The sequence below is a fragment of the Poecilia latipinna genome, unplaced genomic scaffold (genome assembly GCF_001443285.1).
Source record: "Poecilia latipinna isolate Pla-1442-1.1 unplaced genomic scaffold, P_latipinna-1.0 Scaffold528, whole genome shotgun sequence".
In the NCBI taxonomy this organism is placed as follows: Eukaryota; Metazoa; Chordata; class Actinopteri; order Cyprinodontiformes; family Poeciliidae; genus Poecilia; species Poecilia latipinna.
In genome coordinates, this window is record NW_015113144.1 from 80155 (window position 1) to 103889 (window position 23735).

The 23735-nt window shown below is 42.1% G+C and overlaps 1 protein-coding gene across 4 annotated transcripts in view; it reads right to left on the bottom strand.

Moving 5' to 3' along the window:
• Positions 1 to 270: 270 nt before the first annotated feature.
• rnf220a (ring finger protein 220a) overlaps positions 271 to 23735 on the bottom strand; it is a 207197-nt gene continuing 183732 nt past the window's right edge. For 2 of the 4 annotated variants that reach the window (XM_015040807.1, XM_015040806.1), the window contains exons 10-16: positions 17633 to 17825; positions 17110 to 17165; positions 16810 to 16924; positions 9461 to 9572; positions 6533 to 6727; positions 6005 to 6079; positions 271 to 723 (exon numbers count right to left, since the gene is read on the bottom strand). In XM_015040807.1, coding sequence (XP_014896293.1) covers positions 652 to 723; positions 6005 to 6079; positions 6533 to 6727; positions 9461 to 9572; positions 16810 to 16924; positions 17110 to 17165; positions 17633 to 17825 — 818 coding nt within the window. In that variant the 3' untranslated portion in view covers positions 271 to 651. The remainder of the gene's footprint in view (positions 724 to 6004; positions 6080 to 6532; positions 6728 to 9460; positions 9573 to 16809; positions 16925 to 17109; positions 17166 to 17632; positions 17826 to 23735) is intronic. The other 2 variants (XM_015040809.1, XM_015040808.1) reach the window with 1 other exon arrangement.

Sequence of the window (23735 nt, forward strand, 5' to 3'; positions counted from 1 at the left end):
CTTTTTCCGAAAGGTTCGGATGGGTATTCTCAGTTTGGTTGAAAGCTCAATATTGATGGCTGGTCCAATTTTTTTTTATTTTATTTTCCAAACACTTAAGCAAAAGTTCTGTGAGGAAAGAGTTTGTTTTTTCAGAAAAAAAGACAAAAAACAAACAAACAAACAAAAAAGATTAAAAAAATAAAATAAAACAAAGAAGGTTTCTGTCAAGTCATCAACGATGATCCTGCTCTCCAAGCTGGAGACAAATTTTAAAGAAGCGCGGGAACGAGGAGTTCATCCCCAGCAGCGTGAAGCTACCAGGAGTCAGCAGGACTTTTTATTTTTAATGGGTGGGGTAAGGGCTCTCCACTGACAAAAGTCCTTCAGTGGAACCTATTTGTTAAACATCTGGGACTTCGGGTCACCATATTTTCTTTTCTTTCTGCATATGGACGACCGGACAGTCAACGAGAGTGTCTATGCGTCACTTCTTCAACAGAGTGTCAGCCTCCCGAAAGAGCCAGTGGAGTCTCAAAGACTGCTGTCTTGTCTCTAAATGCTCTCGGAGGTTTGGGGGCGAACAGTCCACAGGAGAAAGCTAAGGGTGACAAATGGGGCAAACGGCAGAATCCATGGTGAAGGAAATGAAAGAGGCAGCTGTTGTGCTCTTTACAAGTAGACGCGCCTCAGGTCTCCAGGTGAGGTGATGGTATTGCACTGCGGGCACAGCTTCTTGTTCCCCTGTGGTGGGCAGACAGAGAAGAGTTAGCTTGGCTGCTAATGAGATTAAGCACCACTTTATGACGCTGTAAGGTGTTTGGGTGTTTGTTCACATAGCGATTTAATTCAAAAGGTTAAGAGGGATGCAACTCGTGTTTTTCTTTTTGTTTATTTGGATTTTCGTAATGTTCTGTGTCTCAGGAAGAACGTCCACAACATGAAAACTCAAAACTTCACCGTGCATCTAAACATGATTGTAACTGTGTTTTCTTGACTCGTCTTTTTAGACTCCGACAGCTCCGTTACCAAATGAAACGCAAAATTGACTATTATCTGAAATGGAGGATTTGGACCAGACAGAGTAGCAGGTCAGTTCTGTCTGTCCTAATCCCAGGTCAGACGTTTCAGGAGGGACTTGATCATTTCCATTTTGAAGATTAATATCTTTTGTTGGGTCATTTTGTTTACTCATAATCCATTTTATTTATGGTTTTGGCTAAATGTGTTTTTTATTTGAGTCCTTTTTTTTAAATTAGTTTTGGTTGTCGCGTTTTATTTTGGATCTTTAAAATGTTGGTGTTCTTTACAAAGTTGAAGTTTTTTGTTTTCGTCGAGAGAGAAAATGTTCTTTGTTTTGCCGTTATCAATATATTACTTTAAAACGGTCTCAAAAGAAGAATATAATTTATCGCAATAATTACTGTGACAATTTATCATCCAGCAAAATGTGTTATTGTGACAGGCCTATTCTTCTACTACACGTTTCCCCTTCCAGTCAACTTTCCATAAATATACTTAAATATGACACCTTGTCAGCTTCCTTACTAGAAACCTTTAATGTTTTATCCTCCTCATGCAGGATGTCAATGACTGTCTGCTGGACAACTATCAGGTCAGCAGTTTTCCCCATGATGGTGAGGGCGTAACATAAAATGTGTTTTAAAAGTCCTTTTTCTCGTTGTTATGAGATATTGGAATTTTCTTATAAACTAATCTTTGGTTTTTCATCGTGAACAACGAAGTTAGCAAATAAATCTTTCAAATACATCACTTTCTGACCTGTGTTACTAAAACAAATGAACTTTTTAATGATATTCCAGCTCAATGAGATGGACCTGAAACCTTGTGCAAGTCAAAATAAATCACTCGGTTCAACAAAGCAACATATGTAGAGTCTCCGAGTTCTTAATTATGTCAAAGTTTACCAAGGCCTGGCAGAAGTACTAACATTTATGGCGACTCATTACCTCCTTCCTACAAATGTGGGGATAAGTTAACCTTCTTACAGCAGTGCACCGTTTCCTCTCCTCGCTCTGCTTTGATAGCGCGCCATCTGCAGTAAAGCAGCAGGTGATAATACGCAACGCAGGGCAGAGAGCGCTCTTCGATTCAGAGTGGGTGGTCTCAAGGATTTTTTTCCTTCACCTCCCGTCTTTCCAGCTTCCCTTCCATCCTGTTTGTTTCGCGTTGGCTCGTAACGGCTAGCTGCAGGCGCCTTCTGTTTACTCGGTTTCGCCGCGCGGTCATTACAGGAGAAGCTGGGCATCGTCGTCTTCTTGAACAACGATACAGCGTTTGAGTCGAGCAACTCGCACAGCAGCAGCAGCGGTTTAAGGTTGTGCCACCATGCCTCATAACTGCTTCAGAATAAACAACAGCGGCGCGGTGTGAAAGGAGAAAATGAGTAACAGCTCGAGAGGAAATTGTGGATAAAACGGGAAAGGTCACGCCTCCAGCTTGGCGGCGCTTCAGATATTTAAAACAAAACACTAAATCTGTATTCATCAATGTGAAACGTTTATAATGTGATACATTTTTCAGCTGTTTTGCCCAGAAATGTACAAAAGAAAATTGCACATTTTGTACTTTAATAGTGTCAAGATTTTTTGGGGGAGATTTATTGCACAGACTGAATGTCACATCAGATGGGTTCGCAACAGAAGTGAGCAAACGGTGAAGACTAACGTTATCCAACCGACTGAAAACCAATTAATACTTTCCAACGACAGATGCAAGAAAAAAAAAAAAAAAAAAAAAAAAAGCTAGCAAGCAAGGATTTATTAGCAGCTAGTTAGCGGTAGCCGTGCCGGCCTCAAGTCGCAGAAAGGAATGAAGATGTCAAACGTTTGACAGAAAAGTCCCACAAGAAAAATAATCAAAACAAAACATACGAGATTAAATAATCCTGCCATGAAAATCGTAAGACTTGTGATTAACTTATTTAATACCAAATAGAAATGTTTTTCTTTATTGTGAATTTGAGACATTCTAAGGCCTCAATCTTAAATCAGGCCTGCCACATCACAAACTTTATTAGACAATAAATTGTCCCAGAAGTTATTGCAATAAACGATACTGTCGTTTGAGACCAACTTCAAGGAATATAATAGTGACGGCATTATGATGGTACAAGAACACAATCTCAAGGATTATTAATTCTAATGAACATTTAACACTGGAACTGGAAACATTTTAAATATCCAAAATAAATGAACAAAAGAAACAACAAATAAGATGAATCATGAAGATAAACAAGATCGTCTTTCAAAAGAAGGTCTAGTTGAGACCAAAGCATCAAACTGAAGAACAATTTTGGTAGAACGAGAGAAAAAAAGAAAAACTATAAAACATGCACATGGAAATTATTATCATACGATTAATTGATTTATTATTACATAGATACATGAATTTAAGACTTTTTAAGGATGCGTGAATACCTTGTTTTATCTATTGAAACCTTTCTTAAGACTATGAAATATAATTTAAAATCAATAACAATGGGTGTATGTAAAGCTAGCCTGATTTTTTTTTTGTTGTTTTGCTATCACAACTCCACAGCACACAGCGTGATCCATTTCTGCCCCTAAATGGTTGACATGGTTACCTCTATGCATTAAAGTCGACGCTTATACCGGCACCCATCAAAACGAAAAGAGACAAAAGAATGTCCATCTGTTATATACATGTAAAAAAACCAAAAACAAAACCGTAACCTTCTATTGTTTCATTTGTTTTGCCACAATGCTGCTGGACAAAGTCTTTAAAGGACACTTTGGGTTGAAGGTAATCTGAAATGTGCTTTGAGGTCTGACAGATAAAGTCCTGCTAACATTCATGGCTCAAATGGGATGAAAATAAACAAGTTCAGGTACAAATATCAGGCCAACTTCTCAATAGATAATCATTTTAATTGATAATTTGAGCATACCATTTTTTTTTTCTGATTTGCACACCTATTAAAACTTACTACCCCTGTGTGGTGCGGTCGGTAAGCGCGTACGGGTGAGCTCCCGTCATGCTGCGCTCCAGCTGCCTTATTCATTACGACAGTAAGGAGCTGGGGGTTGGTGTTAACTAGATTCCTCGGCATTTACTTTGATCAGCTCGGCCCTCCCATTTTTACAGCCGTCTCCAGGCTATGAGTTTAATGCCGCATACATTAGCACGCACAGCAAATACAGGTACACAGAACACTTTTTCTCGAAAACTAAATTACAGTTTAGGTAATGAATAAAACATGCGCAGGCGGCGGCTTTCTTTGTACCCCGATGAAGTTCTCCATGAATCAGCATTGATTTTAAATTAAAGTCATGTTCCAAACAATCATTAACACGTATAAATGCCAAATAAAAGCTCATTAAAGGCAGACCGTAATATCCCACTGCGCTAAATCAGAGATGCTCCGACTGAGCCGGGACTGGATTTGATCCTCAGCGCCAGAGGAGCTGCTCCCTTCGCCGTTCACTTATCGCAGCTGCTGCGGTTCGATTTGAAACATTACAACAAGAGTTAGATGGATCTTATAGATGCTAAGTCAATTGGAAAACAATTTAATAAAAATTAAAAAAGAGGCAGTGAAGCCAGATGGTTGTGTGATCAGAGGTCATCACCATCAGATCAGGTTAGGTTTCGTGAACGCCAATGATTGGCCGAAGAGAGGTTCGATATGATCGCTTAGAAAACGCAGCGGCTTGTGGATCGACGAACAAGGATACATGTGCAGCACAGACAGAGTTGGTATTCAGTTTGACCAAGAAGACAGATGGTGGACTTTGTTATTAAGCAGTTTCATCGTCAAAAGGTGATAATTTAGTCACCGCCGTCTTCAGATCTGGTTTCTGTGCTGCTGTTTTGAGACCTACATTGAAGTTTATTTGGAACATCTGTTTGATTTGGAAGGCTATCAGAATCAAATAACATTTTCTATGTGGAGTAGATAATTCACTCACGTCCTCCGTCATATTTGTGCAGTAGTGGGGTTACTGGTAGAGGTTTCCCAAATGAAAGGTTGAGGCTTTGTAGGGACTCTAGTGTCTTAAAACCATTCCAGTAAACATGTTACTTACAACAACTTCAACTCTTCTGGGAAGGTCGTCTACATATTGGGATGTGTTCTGTCACTACATCCCAATATACTCAGGACTGTTGGTATTCGCATAGATTAGGGACAACAACCACCTACAAATAGCTGAAATTGGCAAATATTTGAGACTTTAAATATTATATCTCCATATGCATTCATTTGCATGCAGGAAACAGTCTTGGCGCTGCAGATGATGCTACATGTTGCACTGGCAATTTGTACTCTACATCCTGTACGAGTGCCCAGTAATCCTGTAGTCATGGTTTCCTCAAGATAAAAAAAATAAAAAAAGCATCACTTTTAATATGTCTGCGAGTTGAACAAGACTTGAGGGAAATACTGTGACAAAATGGGAACGGCAGAAGAGGAGACGGCAGTAAGCGGCTTATGTAAAGAGGAGGTAGTCTGGGAGAGAGGCACCAAATAGAGACTGTTCATTTTCCCCGACTTAAGGAACACTGTTTTCTTCTACTCTTTGTTACCACATTAGCACCGGCTAATTACACTCAACTGAATATATTAGACTAACTAATAACCAACAGAATAACAGGGGTGGGTGTGTGTGTGTGTGTGTGTGCGCACAGTCCCGCGGCACTGTGTATTAGATATCGGAGGTCTGAGTTCACTACTTTATTCCAACATCTTAACAAGCCTTTTGGGGACCATTCCATCTAAGCTCTTCCCCCACTGAGGCTAAAAGTGTTTGCACTGCCTGGATTGTGAGTGCAATATTAGAACAAGCCATTTGGGGAATATTTCATTTTAGTTTCTCCCTGTTGGGCACGAGAACAGAGAGAAAGTCACTGACTGTGAAATGAGGCTGCAATAATTGCATAAAATGAGGAGCTGCAGGAAAGAAGAGGATGTGAGTGAGAGTGTGTGTGTGTGTGTGTGTGTGTGTGTGTGTGTGTGTGTGTGTGTGTGTGTGGTAAGGCGTACCAGAGTCCTGAGCCAGCACTCTTCACAATGGACGTGCCAGCACTGGATGGACGTCAGAGGCATCGTGTACGAGTCCTGAAAAGGAGAAAGAAATCGAGAAATTTCAAAAGATTCACAAGTGACACAAGTTCCAGTCGCCAACATCCAACCAAACAGAACCCCGCAATGTTTCCTGACCAGTTCACGACATCGGACCGCTGTCCATGGAACAACACAGCCGGCGGGCGGGGGGGTTAAAAAACAAAAACCACTGAGCAAGGCAGCACAATGGGGTACGACTCAACGGTCAACCTTTGGGGTGGAACACACTCACTGACACGACATTGGGCAGGCAACGACTACAGATGGGAGGAGGGGCAGGTACGGGGAGGGCAGGGAGCGGGATGCAGGAGTGGGGGGAGGGGACAAAGCCGTGGAGAAGCACCGCTGTCTTTTCATCTCAGAGATAACATGGAGAGATGAGTTGGGATGAGTTGGTGAGGAAGAGGACGAAGAGGTGCGGGAGGTAGGAGGGAGGTAGCGCCTTACCCTCCGTAGGGGTTGTGGGAGGAGCCTCTTTATGCTGCTGCCGTAGCCCCCAATCACAAGGCCCCTGTACAGGCAGTACAGGCCGAGGGGGAGGGACTTAGGTTGCCTCTCTCCAACCTCGTTGGCCAGTGGCTGGGACCCCGACCACACCCCTATGCTCTTGATCTCTGCGCCTGGCTTGAGAGCAGGCTTTCTCTGCGGAAGGAGGGGAGGCGGGGAGGGAAGGTGGGGTGGGGTGGGGGTTCAGGGAGAGGAGAGTGAGGGGCGAAAGGTGGCAGCTAATCAAGGAAGCTCAACTCGTCGTGCTCACCGACACCAAAGTGCAAACAGACAGGCACGGGGACAAACACACAGACGGCCACACCGATTGACGCTAGAGGTTCCCCCCCAATGACGGCCAGAGAGTCTGTGACGACATCGCAATCGGCTGAACTGCTTCAACTCAGGACTGAAGGTTCACGTCATACTGATGAATTGACTCAGAATTAAACCAGTTCCCTCAAGAAGGAAGGCAACTTGGTTTGGCAGGTTTAATGTAAATTTAAAAAAAAAAAAAAGAAACATGACATTTATTCAAGAAACAGTGCCTTGGGAATCTGCCATTGTCGCCTTATGTTACCTACCAAAAACAAACTTCAATTTGTTGCTGGGATTTCTTGCGACAAACACCCAGGTTCAAACATCAGTTCATGCCGATGAAGCATTCCCACAACATGATGGCGCCAATGTTGTGTTTCGTTGTGGAGATTGTGTGTTCAGGGTGGAGTGCAGCGTTACTTTAAGACATGGTGCTACGGTTGTAGTACAAAATGTTCAGCTATCATCTCATCTGTCCAGAGAACCTAATCCCACATGTTTGCTGTCCCATGCTGAGCTTCCAGCAAACTGTAAACTTGATTTCTTAAGGTTTTCTTAAAAGAATGTTGTGCTATTCTTCCAAAAGAAATGGACAGATTAATGAACTGCGTGGCTGTAACATATTCTCACACCTGAGGTGATGACATCTGTAGCGGTTGCTTTACTTAACACTTTTCTTCCCTACCCTTTAAGTTTAGGCAGGAAGTCATGTCTTGGTAGGTTAGGTTGTAAAACCTAAACCTGCTTGAAACTTAAGAGTTAAGGAGCTGGCAAGAAACAAATTCGGCTTTTCTCCTTCCTCAGGACAACTGTGGAGAAATTTATGTTGGTCTATCTAATAAAATCCCAATAAAATTAAGCAAAGTTTGTGGTTGTAATGTGACAAAATATGAAAGCTTTACTGCATAATTAATTGTGCAACTGCATTGTTTTAGCTCCTATTAAACAACTACCAGTCTAGCAATAGGTTTGTGCTTAGAAATATTCTCAAGAATCACAAAATTTCCAAAAATGGCCAGTAGGTGGCAGTAGGAATTCACTGCAGATGCTGTGCTGAAGCACTAAGCTGCTTAGAAGTAGGTAGAAGAAGGTACCAACATGGTGGCAGCAGGAATAAATGTGTTTTAATAAAATTACGAGACAATGACGTAAAGGTTCTAATTCATAAAGTAAATTATTACGATGGAATATGTATAAATGTTGCTCATAGGATCCTGATCACTGAGACGACTTCGTAGGTTATTTTTCTCTGTCATTATTTTTATGCATCGGCTTCGAGGCTTTCGGTGGAAACCTCCGCCTCCTTCAAAAACCCGCCCCATCCCCGGCAATAAGTGAGACTAATCTGATGACTTTTAGATCAGACAATGTGACAGGACAGGACAGAGACAACCTAAAGACAGACAGACATAGACAGATTAGATGGAGGAGTGTGGACACATATTTGCGTTTCTCTGCGGGGCCCCCAGAGTGTGAGAGAGATAAGGGACAGTGACAGATGAGTGGCGAGGAGCCGCGTGTCCATGGGGCAGTGAGTGATCGATCGCTGTGCCTTGCCCTCCGTGTCACCTCAGGCACTAAGCGACCTTTAGGAAGCGCAGGCGTTGGTAATTACCCGTTTTACACACACGTGCGCGCGCGGACACACACAGGGACAGAATGCCAATGCCGAACTGTCCACAAGCTTGAAGGATGACAGGATGGGTACTTGACATAAAGTGGGGAGAACAAACACCGATCACGGGATGCAACTTCGGATGAAAGGTGTTTGATCAAACACGAATATTGTCCCCTACTTCTGATAATACTGATTGATGAATTTCCATTAAAAACAGCTAAACAGAGAACCTTAGTGCTGACTCGGCTGCCATCATGCACTGCTAACGTACAATGGGAACAATTTCACTCTCATCTTTTGGGTTTAAGCTAGCAGGTAAATTGTTGACTAGAACATGAATATCACGCAGACAGTTGCATCAACTCGCAGGGCCATGCGAGGGCTAAACCCACAAAATATACGTAAAAACACCAAAAAAAAAAGTCAAAGGTAAAGATGGATGTTACTCGTAGCATGCAAATGGGGAAGAACAAGCAAGCCGCAGGCAGGCTCCAAGATAATGTGGAGTCTGTGGAGTTCTTCAAGAGCAACATGGAAAATGATCAGAGAAAATAGCCTTCGATAAAAATAAAAAAAAACCTGAAGATTTTACCTCAAATTCTTAATAGGATTTCCTCCGTTTTGAAGAACTGAATGAATTGATATTAAAACTTTCAAAGTGTCTTGCATAAAGTATTCACACTCCCTGGCCTTATTGACATACAGTTAATAAAAATGAACAAATTTAGCTCTGGACTTTGAGTGGACTGTTGTTGTGGATATGTGCAGCTCCTCCAGAGTAACCTCATCTAGTTAATTCTCTCCAATAATAAAAAGCATGCGTTGAAACATTGAAACTCGTCTTATGTTTTGTGGTAAAATGTGATAAAAGTTCAGGGAGTGTTGATACTTTTGCAAGGCGCTGCGGCTGAGGCGCAGCCTAGTGGACAGCCTTCAGAGGAAGATTTGCTCACCATGCAGATGAGACACTTGTACCGGTCTCCCCGAAGGATCTGCTTCTCCAACTCTCGGATTCGGGCCTTCAGAGCCTCCATAGTGGTAGCTGTTGATTCTTCCTCTGTCACCCTATGGCACAATTGGAAAAATAAATAAGAGTAGGTACTCGAGTATTATGCAAATTAGTTCCCGTGTCACTTTATGATCCTGCCTCTCTATTTCTGGACCTTCACATCCATACTCTCACTCCTCTTGTTGTCCTTTACTCTGTCCATTTTCTCTGTCTTCCTGCCCGTGAGCAGCCCTCTGACTAATGTGCATCACCATACCAGAAAATGTGCATTTAACACTGTTCAGCAGCATATGAAGCAGCCATAACCGAATCAATACCGACCGCAAACGTTGATGATAATTCGGCACAGCGCGTCGCGGGCACACGAGCCGGCTGATGTTTATTACAGCCGTCCGTTTGCTCGCCCGCCGAGATGCAGTGGCGGTGTTTGTGTGTTACGAGGAGTGTGTGTGTTTATGGTGATGTGGTCATTCTGCAGCCTGATAGCTTTGCTGATCTATGGTATTGATCTGATGGGGGGAAGGACAAGCAGAGAGAAGGAAGGGACAGTAAACGCAAGCAGTAAGTAGCTGTGTGTGTTTGTGATGTGGAGGGGGTGCAAGATGTGGCTACATTTCCAACAAACGCAGCAAAGACGAGAGGAAAGTGAAAGACTTTCTCATTTGTCTGTTTAAGTTTAAAACCAAATATCTTTAGCTAATTTAAGCTTTAATATATCAGAACTGAATAGTTGATATTTTAGTCAGAGGAAGTCCTGGAATGACCGGTTTTCTCCAGATGCATGAGCATAGAATAATGTAATGCTTCCCCTCCCTCACCTGTTTCTCTACACTGCTGATCAGCTGACTAAATAAAAAAATCTACTACTTCTTTTTCCTCACACTTACAGATAAAATAAACCTGGCTGCTCAGAAATGTTTCAGTCGTACTTTGGGAACTTTAGAAGAACCATTCTTAGCTCTAATTAGCTGATTTAAAAATAGTGCTGTCAGCCTACTAACCTGCTGGAAAGCTGTTTTATATAAAAGCAACTGGCTCCGGTTATTCACTTTTTTGACATACGCAAACGGCTGTATATTTTTTCAAGCTGACCACACCGTGAGAATCACCAGCCACCTAAAAGGTATTTCAACAAAATACGTTTAAAGTACATGAACATTTCATCAATGAGGTGCCACCAAAAACCGCAGTTAACTTGAGCTTACTGGGGTTATGACTAAAACGTGTAGCATCATTTGTTGCAGCCATGTTGTTTTTAGTTGACTATCAAATACAACAAGCCATCTAATAGAATAAGAAGCATTTCTTCATGAACATTATCCACTAGTACCTATCTGACTCTGCTATGAGGGTTTCCCACTAGTAACAGTTCTGTGGTACCGACCCCTTCTTCGCTGAGGTTCCTTAACGCGCCACGTTGGAATGAAAATGGGTCGTCAAAATACTGCACCTCTTCAGCGTATTCCGTCTCACTGTCCACAGCCTTTCCTGGCTTTATTCTAGCTTTCATATCCTCCATTGTTGTGTTGTGTTTGTGTCTCATGAAGATCACGTCATGCCACTTTTTAGACACCCGATTACACGAACACCCAACCCAGCTAGGTGCTAGTAGAAAAGGGCCTTAATGAGTTGCAAACCCCGTCATATTAATAGCTAAGACTCACTCCGCCAGACCAACTCATGCTGACGTTGCCAATAAACATCGATTTGGGAGACTGAATTCACTTGGTTTAAGTTTTTTGTATCGAGAGATCTTGTTACATGACTTGTCTTAAAACTCAAAGATACTGAGTTTACACCTTTTTGCCAATGTATGGAACTGACCAAGAATGGTTAACTACTCTGGGTTCTTCCTGATGAGTTTCCAGCAGGATGCGGAGGTCTTTGACGGTTGAACTGCTTCCAGTCAGCGGGATCAGCAGCAAGTCTTTTCCTAAACATGTGTTAAGAGCAGACCTGCGCCTCCCTGTAAAGCCATCGTGATCAACATCATCATCATCATCATCCCATGTCTATAAAGGCCCAGTCTGACGTGCCACCACCGTGCCCTATAAACTGACTTACCCTCTCCTCTTATTAGTGCTGAGCTTGTAAAAAGCCATTTAGCCTTGATTAGCCCGTCAGCTTATAAAAGAGCCGCAGACCCTGGACAAAGCTGGACTGTAACCGTCCTTTAACGGTTCTATTAAGTCCGTCTGTGGCTCCGTCACCCACCGAACTCTGTTGAAGGATATTTATGACGCTTATGAAAAAGATTTGGACAAAAAGTTGCTCATTTCCTCCTGACATTGATCACTTTTTCAGCACGCCGCTTTTTTAATCTTCCGTTATAAATATTTATTCAGCACACAAACGAAACAAATTGCTTTATGTTCCACCAGTGTAATAACATTAATCTTTTGGCCAGAATGTGAGCGTCTAAACGAAAGCAGACAAAGACATAAAATCAGAGGACTTTGCAAATAGAAGAAGTTTGGAAGAAAATAATACGACTTAATCAGGCCAAGCAAGAAGAAAAAGAAAAAAAAACTGAAGGCTTAGGGGTAACCTCTCGCATGTGAAAATCCTTAAATCCTTTGTGTATTTCACTGACCTAAACTAGTTCAAGACTGTTGAGACTTTTAGCCAAGGTAGAAAAACTCATATCCCTGTTGGACACGGGTTGAGCAATCACAATCTGGATTAACCTGAAACGTAACAGAAGCCCTTCAACAGAGACGAATCAGAAGTGGTATGAATGGCTCTTCCTTTCATAGGACTGCAGGGTCTGTTGGAAAAGGTGTCCATGTGGAGACCAGTAATATTTAAGCTTCTTTATCCTGATAAGGCTTTAAATGGAAAGGCCTGCCTTTATGTATCATGACTTTTAGATCTTCAAGCGCATTCATGTGCTGTTGAGGGTATAAAACGATAGATTGTTTTTGTCACTTGGGACAAAACCTCATTTTTTAAAAATTGATGAGTAGAAAATCTTGTAATTCTGATCTCAGTTTAAACAGCATACAGAGCATAAATTACCAGGATGCATAAAAAAGTTATTTTATATGAATATACACATAACCAGCTTTTTTTTCAGCTTTGTTTGCAGCAGATCAAACTGTTTCAAACTTTTGAATTATTGTTCTGGCTGTGGATACGAGTAAGTTAGTTTAGGAAAGTAGCTACTTTCTTGTACCAATTTCATGACGTTCCTTGGACGTTGAGACTCTTAAGAAATTTCTCAGTATGTCTGTTCGTTGGAAAAAGTTGAAAAAAGATTTGAACATCTGTGAACATCAATTTGTAAAAGTTATACTGCAGATTCTCGATTGCAGTTAAACTTTAGGCTTTTACACCACATTGAGCTGAACCACAACTTTACATGGCTTCAGAAAAAATGTTTACGTGGTGTTGATCTGGTTAGACAAAAACGTCCATAAAATTTGTGCAACATCGAAAGGGTATAAACAGATTTACATTTTAGCCTCAGTCTCAACGATGCTGGTGCAGGTTTGCAATGTTTGTGCTAAAGAGTTTCCGTGACTACAAAACCCTAAAACATTGTCCTGCTTTGAACTGATGCATTACTTCGATCTGAACACCAGATTGCTTAAACTTCGGTTCAACTTTATTGCCGTTCCAAAGCTAATGCGGCTCAGTGTTTTTCATCTGAAGTCCTCCTGGTGGCAAAAAAAGCAAGAAGGAAAGCCCAGCAGAGACAGATAGATGGCTCTGCTTCTCCTCTATTTAGCGCTCGGTTCCCAGCATCTGCGACGTTATTTCTCATTTCATTAGTGCGTGAGGGTGTGTGTGTGTGTGTGCTTGTGTGTGCAGCGGGGGATCTCTACCATCCATCTCAATCAGCTCAATGTCTTCATCTGCTGTCTATCTACATTTTGGCCTCACTCTCGCTTCTGTCTGAGCAGGAGAACATACAGCGGATAAAATTTAACACAAATTAATTTGAAATCCTCATTTTCGCCTTAAATAAATCTCCCAAGCATGTGCTGCTGCTGCTGTAAATCCCTTTCGAGCATCATTCTGTGCTGCACCCTGTTAGCAGAGGCCTTAACTACATCGAGACACCATGATAAAACATTTAAGTCACTATTGATTTCCCCTGCCTCTTCCCGATGTGTGAGCAAGCGCAGCAAAAGTTAAGAGGTAGGGATTTGGGGGGGGAACCTTGTAAATAGCTGAGAGGAATTGAGACAGAGGACAGGAAGGGAGGAACGAGAAAACAGGACAGAGACAGAATGGGACAGTGAAATAAAGCAAGGAAAAATGTGGAGACGACTGGGGCAGAGTCCGTGTGTGTCCCTGTGCGTGTGTGTGTAAGGGGGGTGGTGGGGCGCGGGGTAGAAATCTAGCTTCATCACTTCCAAATTGAGGACAGATTCAATTATTTGCAGAAACCACATGGAAATCACTCCGCATTGTTCCAGCTGGAGCACCAAATTTGGCAGCAATCGCATTGGCGGCAATGGAGGGGCCATTTATCTTGGAGAGGAAAGAACATCTCAGGCTATGTGCGTGTGTGTGTGTATATCAGTGAAAGAGAGAGAGAGAGAGAGGGAGAACTCATTTATCTTGCAGGGGAATGAGCAGGGGAACGAGGACGCCCCGGGAGGCGACCAGATCATTACCCATCTGGGATCAGAGACAGAGAGAGATTTCACCAACGCTACCTTGTGGAAAGCCACACACACACACAATGTATCAATGTAACAAAAGGAGACAAATCTCATTTTCATTTGAGGATGGAAGGACACAGAAGCCCCACAAATACATGCATTTATAGCAAGCGAGAGGAGGAGCGAGGCGGGGAATTGTTCCAGCCAGGCACCTGACTGCTTGTTCCAATGCAATCATTCAGTATCTAGTCGGCCTCACCCTAAATGGACGCTTAGATTAAAGCGTGTTCTGCTCTGGGTGACCGCTAAAAGTCTCCAGGAGAACATCGTGCGGCAACGCACGGCAATATTTGCTCCACAGAAATGACAGAAAACAAAGACCAGGAAAATGGTGGGAACGGAAAAGTACTGATCCAAAGTCCAGTACTGCTCCTTTCAAACTTAAAAGAGAAGTCATACATTTTTTTTAATGTTTAAAGTTTCACATAGTTTCTTAGCCACCTTGAGTGGCTAAGAAACTATGTGTTCCGCAAATGTGCGGAAAGTGAACCGCATATTTGGTGCGGTTCACTTTCACAGCGCACCAACTAAACCAACTAAATCCTTTGAAAAACCTGTTCATCACCCACTAACCTGTCGTTTCCTTCAGAACCACTGAAGGAAACGGCATAAAAACCTCCAAAACATGAGCACGACTTCCTTCTTAATAAAATGTAAACAGAAATGGAGTAGCATCAGATTTTGTAGAATTTCTCTTTGGTAAAAGACGACAAGCCGTTTCTCCTGCACAGTGCTAGACAGCAGCCATTTGTTTAGGATGTATTATTATTATCATTAAAAACTGGAGAGCAGACACTTATTTCTGATCTTAACAATAGTAATAATATAAAGAGCTATATGTCCTATTTTCAACAAAGCTTTCCTTTCCTGACAGAAATAGTTCCCCTTCCTAACCTAAAAGAATAACTTTCTTGTATGAAACACAGGACAAAGATTCATCAGGCGCATTTCTTCATGTTTCACTTCTGATTAAAAATAAATAGACTCTTATCAGCCACCACAAACTGTGTGAGTTCTTACCACACGTAGAGATGTGCTCAGACGGAAACATCTTATTTATGGTTGGTGTACGACCAGCCATCAGCTCACTGTGCTAACTGGATGTGCTAATAAGTCAATCTGATGTTTCTCAACAAGCATCTATGCAGACAAACTGAAACTACATTACTTGACGTTCCAGACATCTGTGTGGCTTAACTCGTCTCACTGGTCAGTACACAAACCTGCATAGCAGAGCACTCCACACTACGCCAACAGCATTTCTTATCGGCATACCATGAAATCAGATGATGATGAGACCAGAGGTCTACCAACCGTGGCTCTTCGGAGCCTCCATGGTGGCATTTTAGTCAAAAATTATGTAGCACAAAATAGGTTTTTTTTATTTTATGTCAACTTTAATATCAACAGACTTGAAGCAGTTTTTCTTGTGTGGTTTGGTTTAACATTTGCAAAGAATCTCTAATGAGACATAACTCATTTACTTGGACTATTTTCACTAAACGTTTCTGTTCCTTTTCCAGAAACGTAAAACTTTTCCATTCAAGAAAATGCCTGTGTTTGCTTCGTTTTCCTCAATTCAACTGGTTGCAATTTTCAGCGTTATACTAATACAACACAAACAAAATGATTTCATTTGGATTTTGGGAGTTAAACAAAATAACATGAATTAAACATATTTCATTCAAGTTTTTAACAGAGCAGGCACTTTGTACAAGTCTTGTGTATCTGTTTATTGCAAAAGTTAGATTTTAAGGTTTTTTTTTAAGGGTGTTGGTGAACTGGTTCAACTATTTGTACTGAATATCAAAACAGCTGCAGGTTCTGTGTAAGAACTGGGCATTAGATGGATCTACACCTAACAAACACTCACTCTTCTCTTGACAGTGGAGTTTCTAATCAATACACCTCGAGCGGCTCGGTTTGTCCACCAATTATCCAATCTGCTGATATTTATAATGGAGAATGTGCACAGCCACAGTGCTGATTAATTCATTTAAATAATCTATCCTATTGAACTGTTGCCATGGTCGAAGGGGTACATGTTAGTCAAAGCTGTGGAGAGCATAACTTAAGTGCTAGTAGCTGGGTGAATATAATGTCTTGAAAAGGCAGTTTTACACCTAGAACTTTTTTTTTTTTTTTTTTTTTACATTTTTACGATACAACCACAAATATTTTACTTGGGTTTCTGGTGACAGAGTACGTCTCTACAAGCTTTCCACATCTAGCAGCTGATGTCTATGGCTGCTCTTCTTCATGTAATGTCACAATTTAAATCAGAGGTGAAGAGGAGCGCTCTTCCAAGTGGTGCCATGGCTCTCTATCGACCAGAGCGCCTTAACTTTACACGTTTACAGTGTCCTGACTCGCTTGAGACAAATTGCCAAGATGACTTCTCATGGTATTCTGCAAATGTTGTAACATGACAAAATGTGGAAAGGTCAAGGGAAATGCGTTCTTTGCAACTAAGCAGGAAGATTGATGAAAGGAAACTATCTGGATGCTGAGAAAACATGAGGCTTAAATGTAGAAAGACTATTAAGCAATTCACAGAATCCTGGCTTTAAATTTTGATTGTTGCCATCTACATTATCACCCGTTTCCGTGTTTCACCTACTTTTCGATCTCGCTGTTTTTACAGGTACGTGGAGCATTTGAGGAGGAAGAGGATGATGATGAAGGAGTGCTGGGGTCTGTCTTGCTGCTCTCCCCGTTGCTCGTTGAAGGCATCTCTGTGGTCACATAAAAGGTAACAGTTACTTATGAACTCCTGTCTATCACAGTTGCCAGCCACAGATCCCCATTTCAGTCTGCCTGGAACAATAATAATGTTTTTTTTGTTGTTGCTATTTTTTATTTTTATTTTTTTAAATAAATAAAAAAAGATGTAAAAAAGCACAATTAGTGCTTTACTTACCATCGTTTGCCCACTTGGAGAACTCGGGCGTTATTCTGTTGGAAGGCATCCCGCCGCTGAAACAAAGTAGCACAACCATCAGTATGGATAACAGCCCATAGGTTCTTCCCATCCTGCAAAGTATAGTATTTCATCCACTAGCTATGCTTCCAAATAATTGTCATGCTAATTTTAAGCAAACTTTTGAAATATTATTAAAAAAACAAAAAAACAAAGAAGCTGAGGAAAATGCGAACGAGGTGTGTTTGTCTACTGGCTTGGAGCAAATCAACAAAGAATCAACCAGAGCATAATTTTCTCAGATGTTACGCTACAGTGTAATGAACAAGACGTAAAGGCTGCAAAGTAGGATTAATCACACATTTAAAAAAAAATAAAGAAAGTTCACTCCTTTAATTCAGATTTTACCACCTCCATTAACTGTTTCTACTGGAATACTAAGAAATGCCCATAAAACAAAACAAAAAACAAACAAAAAAAACACGTTGAAAACACGGCTAGCGTTTTGCTGAAGACGTCGTACTTGAGCACAGCTCCTCGTAGCGCCTCCCTCTCCCGGGCTTCTCCTTGGTCCTCCCCGGCTCCGGAGCAGGGGATGATGTCGGCCTCGGTGTACTGTGCCTTCCCGTACTCCAACGTGTCGTCTCCGTCCACGTCGAGGTCGGCGTCGCTGTCCGCCGCGCTCTCCTTGATACTGCATGTGGCGAATCCAGTTCCTGTGGAGAGAGTGAGCCATTTTCACACCATTGCTTTAAGGATGCATTCACATCAGCTCCGTTTAGTCCGCTTTGATCGAACTCCAGTTTGTTTGCTGACAAAGTCCAACTCTGATGCGGACCAAAAAAAGCGGTCTACCTAAAAAAAAAAAAAACCTGGGTTCTGTCGACGTGAACTCTGGAGCGGTTCAAAAGCATATGATGCAAGCAGACTGGCTACCACTCTGAAAGCAGGAAGTGAAATATAGCACAGGGAATTCTGGGTAAATGCAACCAAAACAAACGCGAGTCTTAAATGAGCGTGAGAAATGGTTTGTAGTCTTTTACCAAAGACAAAAAAAAAAATCCTACAGTCACTGAAATCTGATGCCACTCTATTTTTGTTGACATTTCATGAAGAAGGAAGTTACGCTCACGTCTTCTACCGTTTTTATGTAATTTCCTTCAGTAGTTCTTGGTGCAGCACCAGAGGCCAGGTGAGGGCAGGTTTTAAAATAGTTTAGATCGCTTGACACTGCAGTGGGCAACCACCAGCTGAAAATTTAGCAAATATTGCAATTTAGGTCTCCAGAGAAACCGAGTCTACTGGACAACTGAGTGTGAAAACACCCTCAAAATTGACATATTGGTTAAAGGTGCCTTTGACTACTGGTACGCGTGAGAGTGGACCATTGTTCTTAATTGTCCCATGACTTGATATACCTTCAATTTCCAATTAGAAGTAGAACATATATTTTTACACACACAGTATAAATATGGAAAATCAAAATCTCAATGGTTTACAGTCTTGATACAATGTCTGCCCTTCTATTTATTTATTTTTTAATCAATAAGGATTATTTTAAACCCCAAACATAAACAACGTATTGCTTGATGAAGCTGGAAACGACCTAACTTTCTGAGACGGCTAAAGCTCATGTTAAACTCAACTTCTCTGCAAATCAACTTAAGTACTTTCAGAAACCCGGGTGACAAATGAGGAAAAAGAAGGAGATGAAGACTGACTCGTTACCCATCAATCTTTGAGAAAGAGAGGGGTGTGTACGTGTGTGTGCGCGCGTGTGTGAATGGCACCTTTATAAACCAAGTGATGAACGCTCAGACAAACCCTTACCGCTGCCTGACTGCTCCCTTCAGCTCTACTTAACCAAGGAGTTGGCTCTGTGTGTGTGTGTCCGTCACTTACAGGTGTCTTTTCCATGTTTGTTTGAGACTGTCTGTCCCTCTGTCACTTAGGTCCTATCTCTCCAATCCTTTCAAGGTGTGTGTGTGTGTGTGTGTGTGTGTGTTCACCTGTCACTTAAACTATGTCTATCTTGCAGCACAAAAGTAGTTGGGGGTGTGTTTGTGTTCAAATGTGTATATTACTCAGAACCTTTACCGTTTGGGCTGCATGCGTGTGTGTTGTGCCTGAAACCGTTGGTGTGTGTCAGCCAGTGACAGGCCTGACAGCCATCTTATTTACACCTATTCCAATTTCTACAAGCCCTCCGGTGGACTAGTGGGCTGCCTATGAGTGTCTGTGGGGGGAGTCGAGGGTAGAACCAGACGGAGCTGACACCCGTCCTGTTTAACCCGCCTGTGTGAGTCCCAACACTCAGACTTCCTGGAACAGTTGCTATCGGTGAAACAACTGCATCTCACTCCACTGCGGGGTCTTTGTCAGAGAACAACACAGTCGACTGAGCTCGCCCGAAAGCTTCCTCTACAATACGGCTGACAGATTGCCCTCACATTTAACTCGGGAATTTGTAGAGGTAGGTAGATGATGCCAACATAAACATAGTTTTTAATTTACTTTTGGTCTGAGGCGTCATACTTGTAAACCTACAAGTTTCTTTAGCTAGGGAAACATGGGGTACGTTAAACAGCAATCTCAGTTGGCTTGATGTGCCCCTGACCTGAAGCTCGAGTGAACGCCAAATTGAGATGAAAAGAGCTGAAAGAGGCCGTCAGGAAGAATTTGGCTCTACGGGAAATCCTTTTTTTTGAGTGGATGACAAAACAACAGTTTTTTGACACCAGAACTGAAGACATGATTAGCGTAGGCCTCATACAGTATGCCAGGAGAAGTTGCTCATATCGAGATCAAAGTGTCATGGTTTGGAAATGTTTTACTTAAGCAGAACCTAGCCGCCCTCACCATCATATTTATTGAGTTAGCATTTTTAAGTGCAGTTACATTTCTTTTTGCTTTTTCAGAGATCCATAAGACAAACCTCCACTTGGCTTCCTCCATCTTCACAGTGAGTATTGTAATTTGTTGCGTATCTTTCAGGTTTGATGTCCTAATTTTGAAATTTATCTAAATTAACTTGACCAATAATGGTTGAGGGCTCTAGAATATAACCAATTTTGGTCACTGATGAGATCATGTCACAAAATGTTGACGTTGCACCAGTCATTCAAGGGAAAAAAGAAGACAAGCGCAGAACAAGGCCATCTTCCTGTAGTAAAAAACAAGCCTATATGTATCCTATGGTGGTCTAAACCAATCAGAAAGAGTGATTCTGCTTCAAATAAAGAAATTTTATTGCCTAGACTGAATCATTTACATGTTAATGTTGCAAAGTTAAGTGTGATGCACCTTAAAAAAAAAAAAAGTAAGGTGCACCAGTGGCTGTGGTTTCTTACAATAAAGCAAAAGGAAAAGTGAATTCTGCCTTCAACGCTTCAGGACACACAGCATCTATATAAACCACACAAAAAGAAATATCTGGGTCCCCCCCGCCCCCGACATTTGTAACTGTCTTGTTAAATATGATTCAGCTCCGTAATTTAAGTCGCTGCATTTCTACTGTAAACCGGATGCCTCCTGAGCCGACTGGGAGTGAATACACACACCGTAAATGTGCGGCAGTGTGTTCACCGCCAGGGTTGGTGCGGCCTGTTTGCTCTGAATGTGTGTGATCCCCCTGTTCTTCTATCTGTTCCTCTAAGCAGTCTTGGCAGGCCAATCTAATCTGGCCAGGGAAAGGTCAGCCACACTCTAACTGCCTTTCACTCACATTATGTATCAACACCCCCACCCGTCTTTACTTTCCTTTTCTTCTTCTTCTCGCCTCGTTTTCTACCTTTTCTTCCCTCCCGCACAATTAGCTTATTTTTTTTTTAAACTTCTCCAACATATACATTTGTTTTATTTTTTTTAGCAGTTCTCTATGGTGTTCAGCCCATCTTAAACAGCTTGCTAGCCAAATCATCTGAATCAATCCTTCCTCCACTCCTCAATCCGTCTCATTATCGAAGGCCCCTCCCTGCAATATCACTGACTCTTTAACATGTTAACTACATATTTCCTCCTCTGTGTTGTACGGTTCGTGGCAGCGATGAAAGAGAGCCTCAATTTACATGCATGTCAACACAACAAGGCAACAAGCGCAGATCTGAACAGGCGGGCACCATCAAAGGCCTCATCAGGCCGACCGGCAGCCCGCCTCAGCCAATCCAATGACCTCGGCAACATCTTGTTTCCATAGCAATTATCGGGACCCCCTAAGAAGCCGAGAGGAGGCATGTCAAAGGTGATCACACTATCTCCCTGCCATTTACAGGTCACACAGAAAGAGAGAGAGAGCGAGAGAGAGAGAGAGGGGTGGGGAGAGAGGAAGCCAGACACAAAGACATGAGACGGTCATCTTTGAAGTTCATGTACAAAGCGGAGATTTGTCCTCTCCTCAATCCTTCTGGGCCATCTGAACCGGCAGTAATCCCCCTCCTCTCCTCCAGGGTGTCTCGGGACGGCCTGGTATCGCCCCTCCAGATCTGTCTGCTGCTGCTGCTTCCCTTTCAGAAAGTTTTTTTTTTTTTTTGGTTCACATTTTTGGCCATTTTCAACCCGAGAATATTTGTTAAAAAGGTGAAGAAATAAAACAGGTTCTATGTCAAACTAATTACCTTATTTATTCTTCATCATTGTGTATTAATTTGCAGAATCATTTAGAACTAGTGCAAGTCGTCAGCTGAGGTAAGGCCTCCAGTCTTTGGTCATAAATTATCTCTAAAAGCCACCGTGGTTTCGAAGCCTCTCTTACATAAATCATCTTGCTATGATTCAAAAATATCACGCTGATTTAAAGAGTACAGGAGGCGGACACATTTCAGTGCCGACCGTCAGGATCTTCATCGACCAAACTGCTGTCAAAGTGGTTAAAGAGACCCAACATTTAAATATTAAAAGTTATTAGTTGACATGAACAAAGGGTGTTACATGTAACTGCAAACTTCTGTTCAGTTTTGCTTTGGCTCACATCTGTGTTTCAGTACATTCTGTACCAGAATGTACTGAACTGTGACCCAAAAAAACAAGTTTTTATTCCAAACCATGACTTGAAATTGTAAAAATAAAAAATACATTATTTAAATAATTTGTCCTTTTTTTTGCATTGTTCTTTTATTCTATGAATTTCTCTGAAATTCTAAGTAAAAATGTAACATTTATTTGCAGAAAATGAGAAATGGTCAAAATAACAAAAAAAGACATGCAGTGCTTTCAGACCTGAAATAATGCACAGAAAACTAATTCATATTCATTTATAAACAAAAATACTAATGTTTTAACTCAGTAAGAGTTCAGAAATCAATATTTGCTGGAATAACCATGAGGTTTTCAATGGGGTTCAGTGAAGCGGTCTTTGTTTTGTCCAGAGCCGTATATATGTTAATAGGCTGGAAATTACGGAACAAATCTTTATTTACACAAAAATGATCATTTTTAAAGGTGGAGTTAGATTGATCTGAATTGATAAGAAAAAAACAGGCTCCATCATTCCAATCATAACATAATTTGCACTTTGCATCAACGCAAAAACTTTGTAAAGTGACCAGAGGTATGAGGGAAAGTTGGAGAGTAAAAAATCTGTCCACTTTGCAGCTTGCAGAGACAGACCACCAGACAGATAAAGACAGATCTCCATCTGAGCTGTACGGGTTCTTTCAACCCGCCTAAGCCGGTGTGAGACACAGGGAAGTCTTCACTCACAGACACTTGAATCATAAACTGATCTTGTTCGATTTTTACCCCCCTCCCCTACCCCCCTCTCACATCTTTCTTCCCCAGCTTCTCAAAGGGAGGGAAGGAAGGTGGCACTTCACAGAGGAATAGTCTCTCTCTTCATCTTGCCAGCTGAGAAGACCCCCCCTCCACCCCAACCGTAACGTCTCTATATCCGTTTAGCCGGTCGCGAGCTCCAGAGAGCCCACTGGATGCAGCTGTGTGCGTCAGAACCACTGAGCAGCTTTCAAGACAAAATCCACCTTCTGAGCCTTCTGCCAAGATGGAAGAGTGTGCGTGTGTGCGTGTGTGTGTGTCTCCGTGTTTCAAGTCGCTCTCCCCAGGCCACCTCGGTTATCTGCGTCGCATCACAAGGTTCCCTATTAGAGCGCGACAGAAGGGTCCGGGGCTGCGAGTTTTAAACAACGTGAAAGGCAGACAGACGGATGGAGGGAGGGAGCGCCCGGGAGACGGATGAAGAGGGGCTCCATCCACCCCCCTCCCCCCTAAGTGCCTCACTTTGTGGTGTTTTAGTTGAGACTTTAGCATTGATCTGTCTTGTCTCCACTTGGCAAGCAGAGGAGAGGAAGGGAGGCAGGTGAGGCCCCAGCATGTGTGTTTAACAACAGATCGAAGACAGAGAGGGACACATGAAAGCGGAGATGAGGAGCCTGCAGCTCCGTCTGCCTCGCATCACCGCGGTTGGCTTCAAACCGACCATCTATCCCCCCCCCCCAACTTAAAGAGATACAATGAAGATAAAATGTGGGATCATGTTTTGTTTAAATCAGGCTGAAGGCAGTTCATGGATCCAGTTAACAGAGCAAAGATTTGTCTCGTGACATTTTTGGACTCGTTAAAAACAGACCTCGTCGGGTAAATTGTTATTTTAGCTGTGATTTTTGGGCACATAAAAC